Source organism: Passer montanus, unplaced genomic scaffold (genome assembly GCF_014805655.1).
Source record: "Passer montanus isolate IOZ18808 unplaced genomic scaffold, ASM1480565v1 scaffold35, whole genome shotgun sequence".
Classification (NCBI taxonomy): domain Eukaryota; kingdom Metazoa; phylum Chordata; class Aves; order Passeriformes; family Passeridae; genus Passer; species Passer montanus.
In genome coordinates this window covers 2,893,150-2,903,623 of record NW_024368263.1, presented here as the reverse complement: position 1 = coordinate 2,903,623, position 10,474 = coordinate 2,893,150, and the positions used below count along the sequence as shown (strand labels likewise).

The following is a 10,474-nucleotide window of genomic DNA, read 5'->3' as shown; positions in this document are numbered from 1 at the left end:
AGACCATTAAACTATACAGCCAATATGGGGTGGGTAAATGCAGTTCTTGCAAACAGAAGTAATCACATTTTTCCTTTTTAAACACAGCTTCCCCCTCTTAGTCAATCCCAGCAGCGCTCTGTTTGTCTGGACTAGCTCCCTGTGTTTGCTTTCTCTGTTCCTGCTTTCCCACATTACTCATTCACCTTCGATTTCATGACAGATGAGGTTTTAAAGTATAACAACACTTACCACTTACAAAGGCACACATTAGCAAAGATTTCTTACTACAGCAGCAAAACATTCTAATATTCACACAGTTTGTAGCACCTTTGCTGATCATTTTCTGATAGATATACTCAAATATGCAGATAAAAATACATGTATATATTTAGACATACACATAAATACATAATAACTTCAGTTGATAATCATGCTAAGAGCTGAAGTTGTTAGCACTTATCCCGGCTTAAACTTTTATACCAGGTAGAAATAAATATCTTCCCTTTCATGTTTTGTGTCTTCCCAGACCATTATAACATTGAAATATTTAGCATTACTGCATTCAGTAAAGCTTCTTTGCCCATCCTTCCATTTAATGTAGTCATGGGCAGGTTATTTCAGTGCCCTCAGCTGTGTGGGTCATCAGCCCACTCTTGTCACCGGTGCCATGTGGATCAGTCCATGACTAATTTGCTTGACATGAAAATCAATTGTATCTGAGATAACACAAAAGACAACATATTCTCACGGCCTGTTCCTTGCCTTATCCACAGAACAGCCATGCATGTAATTGCTTCAATAAAAGCAGTACAAATTTCTGCAGAGTCCACTCCCATAGTTTATGATCTTTATTAACCTTTACCTTGTATATTTACACAACATGCACCATAATTGAACCCTCTTGCAGCACGTAATATTGTGGTGGTTTCACTGATCTATGTTACTTCAAGACAAGGGAATTGCTCTGCTCTGTGCCCAAACCATTGTACAACCAAGATGGAATCACCTGCTGCTCTTTTAATTGACTCCCTGGCTTTGTTTCATTTTCTTTCCCAGATAATTTCCCTCACTGTGCAAGTATTGTGCCCTGTTTTCACCTTTTCTCCCTCAGCTTCATGAATTGCAATCCCGTTATTTAAACTGGAACTGATCCAGGAGCAGCACTACCACAAGGAGAACAGCATTGTGATGGAACAGCAGAACATACAGAGAGGTGAAAATTATTAAAGTAAGTAATCAGTGGGGAAGGGTTAGCTGCTTTGCAAAACCAAGCGTTTAAACAGCAAAGCTCTGCCATGTAATGAGTCAAATATCTCGACATAGGCTCATTTATTTTTATATATAAAATATATAATGATACATAATGTATTTAGAAAGAGTGAGAGGCGCGGGGCGATCACCACCTCCCCTGAGGAGCAGACCTGCCCCCCGCCCACAAAATGGCGGCCGCTCCCGCTCCGCCTGAGGGGAGATGGCGCCGCCCTCTCCCGCCCACAAGATGGCCGCGGCCGGTTCGTCTCCCTTGCTCGGTGCTCCCGGCCCCTGAGCCCACGCTGCCCGGGGGAACGGGCAGCCCGGCGCGGTGTCCCCCCATGGAGCTGGGTCGGCTGGAGTACCTGCAGGCGCTCGTCACCGAGTTCCAGGTGACGGACAGCACAGGTAACAAACGCCGCTGCTCGCTCGCCCTCTCCGTGTCGCGCGTTTCCTCACCGCCCCGACCTTTTCCCTTTTCCCTTTTCCCTTGCAGAGGCCAAGGAGCAGGTGCTGGCGAACCTGGCCAACTTCGCCTACGATCCCAGCAACTACGAGTATCTGCGGCAGCTGCAGGTGCTGGACCTGTTCCTCGACATGCTTACCGAGGACAACGAGAGCCTCGTGGAGTTTGCCATGGGTAATCCTGCCCCGGGCACCCTCAGCTGTCACCCGGGCAGGGGACACCGGCCTTGCGCTCGGTGTGGCCCTTAACCCGCCCCAAATGCACACCGGGCTCCAAAAACAAACTCACGCTGATAAAGCCTGCTTTAGTGCAGAATGGGAGAGAAGGCAGAGGCAGGCGTATGTTCCTACAGAGCTTAATGAAGACACTATCTGGAAAGGATCTAGAGGGTTGTTTTCCTAAACACTATCTGATTTTTTTACTGAAATCTCTCCTGTAGAGAAGCAGTCATTAATACGTAGATTTTGCCAGATACATTGTGCCACATCCATGTAACCATTCTGCTATTGGCAACTGATCTTCTGGAATACTTGACAATTTTAATAGATCTTTTAAGGAACTGCCTTACCACGATATTTCATGGTCTGAACATAAGCTAAAGGGCCAGATGCTGTGAGTGGTTCTGTGAGGTGATACTAAATGGATTTGATTTTTAAGGTTTGTGGCTGCATCTCAAAGTTTCAAGTTTCAAATATTCTCTGTTTCTTGGCTACAAACTCTGTTACCTCCATTCTCTGGCTTTCTATAGCACCTGCAATAAACTGCTGGCTTGGGGATGAGTGGGCATTCCTGGAATCATGCTGTGGAAGCAGTTATGTGCAGCAGTAACAGTGCCCTCTAATGACACACAGGAGGAGTGTGCTGGTGGAAAATCATTGGAAACAATCAAAAACACGTGGCCTAGGGAATCGTTAGGAATTTTCCATCCATGCAGAAGATGTGATTGTTAGAAACGGGATGAGCGTTTCCAACACTTTCCTCCTGCCGTTCCAGGTGGTCTTTGCAACCTGTGCTTGGATAAAACAAACAAAGAGTACATCCTGGAGGCCAACGGGGTGGAGCCCATCATCAGCTGCCTGTCCAGCTCCAACGAGGAGACCGTGGTGTCGGCCGTGACCACGCTGATGTTCCTGACGACGCCGCGGTCGCGCGCGCAGACCACGGCGCTGCCCGTGGTGGAGTGCATGCTCCGCTTCTCGCTCTCGGCCAACACGCGCCTCAGCAACCTGGCATCCATCTTCCTGCAGGACTACTGCAGCCCTCCGCAGCTGGAGGAGGCCAGGAACCTCAGCAAGCACACGGCAGTGGGCATCCCTCTGCCCAAGGACTGAGCGGGAACCTCCTGCTGCTCTCGCTTTCTGCTCAGCAGGTCAAGAGCAGCAGTAAAGACTGGAGCTGGTCCCACCACTGCTGTTTAGTCAACAAACACGATGGAACAGCAGTAACTGGGCCAAGCACACAGCTAAGCCTGCAAATATTTAAAATAAAGCAGGTCATGGCTGCACGTTGGAAAGTGCTTTGCCAAGTGCAGCTTGGCACCCAGCTTGCACAAACAACCCTTCCCAGCAATGAGGGGTGTTCTGCTCGGGTTATTGGGCAGAATTGTATCCAGTCCGGTTCCTGGCTAGTTGTGCTATACCTCTCCCCTCCAGTGTTGGTGACAAGTGACATTAAGTGTCAGCTCAAGTCACTGAAATGTCACAGAAATGTATTCCTCCTGCAGAGAAAGGAGTTTCCCTGCCCTGGCAGTTCACAGTCTCCATCCCTGTGGCACTAGTTATGCCATCCTCTAATCGTGGCACAGGCAGCCAGCTATGGAATCACTACACAGGGCAGGCTGTAACTGCCCTATAAATGAATAAGTGGCAAGTTTGTCTTTTATTACCACTGGTGAGAAAGGTGAAGTAATTATTAAAAAAAAAAAAAGGAGGGGGGCTCATGGTAGTCTGGCTCATGAGAACAGCTGTCTTGTAAAAGCTTCTGTTAATAAAACATTAACTTAACTCAAATGCTGTGTAATCAGTTCTGTGTGAGAAGCACATGGGCCAAGAAATCAAAGTCAGCCTAGTCTCTTTCCATTATCAGCCGTGAGGCAAGAGAAAACCCAATAATCAGGGTGGTAAATACATAAAATTTAAAAGGTTTTACTGTTGAGCCCAGTGTTTCCTGACAGACACCCACACTGGATCTGCTCACGCTTGAGAGCCTTCTTCCTCTTTTTCTCTCCCCTCTGCCCCCACACAGCACAAACCAAACAGGAGTGACGTTAACCACACAAAAATCCAACCACAGCTGCTTGTAGTTTATAGTTTCTCTTCTCCAACAGCAAACATCCAAAACGCTACAGAGATTAACAGTGCAGAGCAACCTCCAGAAACCCGGAGCACTGTGTCTGACAGGAGCAGCTCCTTCCTTCTGTGACCCCTGCAGTGGCAGGGGGTGGGCTGGTTGTTTCCTGGCGGTGGGAAGGGCACAGCATCCCCTTCCTGGCCTAGTGCCTGCGCTTGCTTTCCAGGATGGCCTGCCAGTCGTCGGCCCAGGAGCGCAGGCGCCGGCGCGGGGCCGGCAGCTGGACGTGCCGGTTGTGGCAGCAGGTGAACAGGATGTGCTCCCAGCTCGGCTTCGGCTCCGCGCCTGCAGGAAAGGGGGGAAAGCTGGGATCAGCTGCGGGGTGGCTCCCCAGCCGGCAGCTGACCATGGAAGTGCTGTTCAAACCTTGGATGGTGTCCTTGTCATCAAACAGCAGGTCAGCAGCCACCAGGGTCTTGTCTCGGGTCAGAATAATCCGCTCCACAAACTCGGGTCCCAAGTGTTTCTCTACCCACTTGTACTGCAGAGACAACAGGAGAAAATCCCTCTGTGCTCTCAGTTTGCACATCGCTCCTGTCAGACCAGCCCTAACAGAGCAATTTCTTCCCCCTGTAAACCTTATCTGTGTCTAGGAATCCCCACATGGAGGCTGGCTGCGGCCCAGGATGCTGATTAAACCTGTTTGTGTCACAGCCTCCACTCAGCACTGCCCTGGCTGTGCCCAACTGTTGAGTTTGTGAGCAGCACTGGCTGCTTGCCCAGAGCACGTGGGCTGAACCCATCCAAGTCATTCCAGTGATCAAAGTCCCCCCTTCCATTCTTGTACCACAGGCACAAAGGACTTATTCCAACACTACAAGCTCCTCAACACAGCACTGACCTCTTCTGGGACATCTCAGGCTCCAGATTTAGACTGAAGTAGGTTTTGTTGTTTGGTGGTTCTCAGGAGTTGAATCCCCTGGGAATATCCCATCCCTGTGGGTCACACTACAACAGCTCCTTTGTTGTCACCTGCTGACACAGCTGCTCCCAGCCCAGCTCCAAGAGCCCAGGGCTCACATGCTCCACAGCAATTCTGGCAATGTGGCACTTGGAGATTCCGAGTTACTGCTCTGTGTGTGAGAACCTATCCCCCAGAGAGAGACTGGGGGAAGCCTGGCAGCTGGAGCAGCTACTGTCTCTAGAAAGGAGTTGCTCCAGCTTGGGTAGCATGAAACAGCAAGGCCTTGCAAAAGCAGCATCAAACCCAATAAAACCTATTCTCTCCCACCTTCTCCACGACGCAGTGCTCGTATTTCCGGAGAGGGCTCGTGCAAATGAAGACTTCAGTACTGGAAAGAAACAGCCTTTGTTAGCAGTCAGGGGAAAGTGTGTTAGATCCTGGAAAAGGGCTGCAGGGTGCAAAGTGCCCTTACTCCTGCATGTGGAGCATCTCCTGCGCAGCTTCCAGGGCTCCTGGAATTGGATCCAAGCCTAGGAAGAAGCCAGGGGACTCATAGACACTGGCTACCTTGGCCTGCAGGAGAAAGAGGACGATGAGCAGCTGGAAGCACTGCCTGATTTCACACACAGATCAGAAGAGGTTAAGCAGCCTGTCTAGGTTCAGACATGGCAATCAGATCTGCCCGGATCTCTGTTTCCATGCAAAGCCTCCCTGATCCCAGCAACAATTCCCTGGAGCTCTTCCCAAGGAGATTGAATTACAGACTTAGGGCTTGTGTCTGAAAGCTCTTTCATCCTTCAGCAAGACACCAGAAACTGGCAAGTTTCCACCACATCACAAAAAAGTCTGACTTTGTTGGAGAAAGAAATTTGATTTGATGACTCTTGGAACCAGAAGCCATTTCCTCTCATAAAAAACTGACTAGAAAAAGAAAGTAAAACCGTTTTCTTTCCTCATGTTCATGCCACAAATGCTGAACGTTTCCTTTTAACTTCTGTTAGTGAGATAACAATTTGGATACAGAACTGGAGGGACTGCATCTGTCCCTATGCTTTCCCATTTGCAGGACTTCAAAATAATTCAAAAAAATTTTACCACTGGTGGGGATGTTGAATCCTTTTCTTGAAACTGTCTGGGGCCAGGAAACACAGAGATAAATCCCCACCAACAAAATGGCCACACACACAGGAGGGCAGCTAGGCAAGTGCAGTGAAAAAATCTTCAACAAAATAAAATAGATTAGAAGCCCTTCCAAATAAAATGGATTTACAGTGTGAAATTAATGATCAACTTGCAATGAAAACAGAAACAGAACCAAAGCAATGGCTCAAGTTTCAAGGGGCACCAACTAAGCATGAACACCACTCAGGAAGAGGTGATGCATAAATCATCACCACAGCACTTCCCAGGCCCTACCACCAGAATATCTCACACCCTCCAGTTCATGGACAGACACAGCTGACACCTGCCACAAAGAGCCTGGTGTCCAGCTGATCCCTGGTGTCCAGCTGAGCCCCCTGGTGTCCAGCTGACCCCCCTGGTGTCCAGCTGACCCCCTGGTGTCCAGCTGATTCCCTGGTGTCCAGCTAACCCCCCTGCTGTCCAGCTGATCCCTGCATGGACACACAAAGTGCCCTGTGTGGCTGCTGGCTCCTGCCAAAGCTTTCCCTGCAGCTAGAGCCAAGGAGAGACTTTCCACAGGGATTCTCCTGTCCCACAGACACTCTACAGAGCCACAGCAGAACAAACAAGGACTCTGTTTTTAAACTAATGGATGGAATTTATGTAAAACCCAATGGAGCCTCAGATCTTTAAAACTATAACTTTATTGTTCTGCCAAAGATACCTAAAGCAGCCCAAAGCTCCAGAGATTTCTGAAGGAGACAGACACACATCACAGCTCCATAAAGCTTATTTCCTTAGGAAGTCATGCTAGAACAGCAAGATAAGAGCTTTCTGCCAGGGCTGGTGTGCTGGGATCCAAACCAGTTATCTGGTTATTTCATTGCCACACCCAAAGTCTGGGGGGGAACAGGATGAGCATGAACCAAATTAGGGAATGAGGATTCCAGAAATAGAACAAAGGGTAATTTTCTCATAGATCAGATTGTAGATCTTCCAAAAAATAAAAAAAAAAAGAAAGTCACGATCCCTTGACTTACCTGCAACTTTTTCCTTTTTTTTTTTTTTTTTCCATGGGATTAGTTTAAGGAATATTCATTTAAACAAAAAATCATTCTTGTTTACGCAATGTAATAGCCAAATTTAAGTCTACTGACTATATTTACAGGTTTCTGCTTCCAGGAACTTTTGGCCATCAATAATCATTGATCTGAACTCCAGCAGTGGAAATGCTGACTGGATCCAGCACTCCTGCCCCTTACTCTGAGGCAGGAGGTTTTACCTCACTATGGAACAGGAGTGAAATGAATGTGAACTGTCATTTCTTAGCAGTAAAACCTCCCAGGCCCAGTACAGGATCTTAAAATGAGCAATTAACTTCTCAGGAAAAGAGAGCACAGCCTGGGTCAGCAGTTTCCTTACAGAGCCCTGTAAGGAACTCAACTGTCCTATGGTGACCAGAAGGAAGGGTGAGTCTGGATTCACAGTATTTCTAATTTTGTGTTTCATGCAGCCTTAATTTGTGTACTGATAATCAGTGACTTCTTCCAGGATAGGCAGCCCTTTACAGACAGATGTGTGTGGGGGAATTCTGCCATCAAACCATTCACTGAACCATCTTCTTCCTTACCCACTCATGTTGTTCTTGTTTTGCAGCAGAACAATAACTTACTGAAAGCTCCCTGCGCACTCTGCATGTGCTCACACAGCTCCACAGCAGGACAAGAACTATATATGTTCTGTCTGAGTTTGTACAGAATGATTGTATCCATATTCCTTCTGCATGCCCTGACAAGCCGAGTGCATGGCAGGTAAGAGATCAGGAACAGCAGGAGAAAGCTGTTGGAACACCCTCCATCCATGCAAACTGCTGCCATTTTTAATGTTTGCTAATGGCTGAATGAGTAACAGAGAGGTCTGCAAGACAAAATTAGAAATACAGTAAATCCAGACTTCACCCTTCCTTCTGGTCACCACAGGGCAGTCAAGGACTCTGTAAGGAAATGGAACAGATGTTGATCCAAGCTGTGCTGAACACTTTCCCTAGAAGCTTATTGCTCATTTTAAGAACATGTACCGAGCTTGTTTTTTACTGCTAAGAAATGACAATTTCATTTCCCTCCTGCCCTATAGAGAAGTACAGGAGCATGAATCCAGTCAGCATTTCCACAGGCTCCAAACTGCCCGAGTTCTGATCGATGACTACGGGTGGTCACAAGTTCCTGGAACTAGGAACCTGCAAATATAGAGAGAGCAGGCATGAATTCGGTTATTATCTTACATAAACAAACATGACTTATTTTTTGAATATCCCTTAAATGAATCCCACCTAGGTATACATGAAAAAAAAAAAAAAAAAAAGGCAGGAAATTTAAGGGTTTTTTAAAACGAAAATCCCGGTCTCACGCTGAGCTTTGCACAGCGGGGAGGTTTGCAGCGGGGTGGGGAGGCTGCGCTGGCCCCGCGGGCGCACTCACCGCCAGCTCCTCCCGCAGGCTGCGGTACTGCTCCCGCACCGAGAAGCCCCGGCGCTCCGCCAGCTCCACGCGCGGCTCCGCCGGGAAGCGGGCGCGGAATTCCCGCAGCACCGCGCCCTCGAAGTCGGCCAGGACCCCGTCCATGTCCAGCAGCACCCGCAGCGGCGCGGCCGCGCTGCCCATGCCGAGCGCAGAGCTCCGAGCCCGGCGGGCAGCACAGCGCGGCTCCGGCACGGCCGGAGCGCTCATGCATATGCATATTATCCACATTAATATTCATGAGGGGCGGAGCAGAGCGCCCCGCGTGGGACCAGGCTGCGCTCCAGGAACAGTGCCCATGCCGAGCGCAGAGCTCCGAGCCCGGCGGGCAGCACAGCGCGGCTCCGGCACGGCCGGAGCGCTCATGCATATGCATATTATCCACATTAATATTCATGAGGGGCGGAGCAGAACAGCCCCCCGTGGGACCAGGCTGCGCTCCAGGAACACAGCACAAGCCCACAAAGCCACCCTGGGACCCCGCAGTGAGCGGGACGCGGCTGCCCGAGGGGAAGGAAGCGCAGCGGAGCCTCAGCAGCCATCGAGGAGCATGGAGGAGCTCCCCTGGGCATGAGGCTTGCAAAGGAAATATTAATTGATGGGTTATTGCCCATGCTGTCTGTGCACATCGGCTCCAGGGAACCCTCCCGGGGGAGGGCAGAGGAGCACATCAGAGAAAATCCAGTTGGGTAGGTTCAGCACCCCAGGGAAGGGCTTCTGCAGCAGTGACTGGGAAAGCCAGGGTGCTTCAGGCACTGGTTCCTCCTGGAGAAGGGTGGAAAAAGCACCAGCAGCTCCATAGAGATGCTCTGCCGCCAGCTCCACGCGCGGCTCCGCCGGGAAGCGGGCGCGGAATTCCCGCAGCACCGCGCCCTCGAAGTCGGCCAGGACCCCGTCCATGTCCAGCAGCACCCGCAGCGGCGCGGCCGCGCTGCCCATGCCGAGCGCAGAGCTCCGAGCCCGGCGGGCAGCACAGCGCGGCTCCGGCACGGCCGGAGCGCTCATGCATATGCATATTATCCACATTAATATTCATGAGGGGCGGAGCAGAACAGCCCCCCGTGGGACCAGGCTGCGCTCCAGGAACACAGCACAAGCCCACAAAGCCACCCTGGGACCCCGCAGTGAGCGGGACGCGGCTGCCCGAGGGGAAGGAAGCGCAGCGGAGCCTCAGCAGCCATCGAGGAGCATGGAGGAGCTCCCCTGGGCATGAGGCTTGCAAAGGAAATATTAATTGTTGGGTTATTGCCCATGCTGTCTGTGCACATCGGCTCCAGGGAACCCTCCCGGGAGGAGGGCAGAGAACAAATCCAGTTGGGTAGGTTCAGCACCCCAGGGAAGGGCTTCTGCAGCAGTGACTGGGAAAGCCAGGGTGCTTCAGGAAAAGGGTGAACAAAGCACCAGCAGCTCCATAGAGATGCTCGATCGAGGAGCATGGAGGAGCTCCCCTGGGCATGAGGCTTGCAAAGGAAATATTAATTGATGGGTTATTGCCCATGCTGTCTGTGCACATCGGCTCCAGGGAACCCTCCCGGGGGAGGGCAGAGGAGCACATCAGAGAAAATCCAGTTGGGTAGGTTCAGCACCCCAGGGAAGGGCTTCTGCAGCAGTGACTGGGAAAGCCAGGGTGCTTCAGGCACTGGTTCCTCCTGGAGAAGGGTGGAAAAAGCACCAGCAGCTCCATAGAGATGCTCTGCTGTGGCTTACTGGGCAGCAGAGCCCTTCATGGCTTGATTTCAATTCCACCCTCGCCGTTTTTAGGGTCCTCTGGTTTTTTTCTTGTTAATGAAGAAAATAAACTTTTCTCAGTTTTCTTGAGAAAAAACAGTGTTTTGGATAAACCATATCATAAATCAAGCCATATTCCACAGATCTCTGACCTAG

At 50.2% G+C, this 10,474-nt stretch overlaps 2 protein-coding genes across 2 annotated transcripts; one reads left to right on the top strand and one right to left on the bottom strand.

Moving 5' to 3' along the window:
- The first annotated feature begins 1,397 nt into the window (after positions 1-1,397).
- Positions 1,398-3,708, top strand: ARMC7 (armadillo repeat containing 7). The gene is made up of 3 exons (XM_039716323.1): positions 1,398-1,641; positions 1,730-1,873; positions 2,693-3,708. Exons 1-3 carry the CDS (start codon positions 1,422-1,424, stop codon positions 3,028-3,030), a joined length of 702 nt encoding a protein of 233 aa, XP_039572257.1. The 5' UTR covers positions 1,398-1,421; the 3' UTR covers positions 3,031-3,708.
- Positions 3,709-3,980: 272 nt separating this feature from the next.
- Positions 3,981-8,795, bottom strand: NT5C (5', 3'-nucleotidase, cytosolic). Its single transcript, XM_039716325.1, has 5 exons — positions 8,552-8,795; positions 5,425-5,525; positions 5,280-5,340; positions 4,415-4,529; positions 3,981-4,333 (listed from the first exon to the last, which is right to left on the bottom strand). The coding sequence occupies exons 1-5, from the start codon at positions 8,732-8,734 to the stop codon at positions 4,191-4,193; spliced, it is 603 nt and encodes a 200-aa protein (XP_039572259.1). The 5' UTR covers positions 8,735-8,795; the 3' UTR covers positions 3,981-4,190.
- Positions 8,796-10,474: the final 1,679 nt, after the last annotated feature.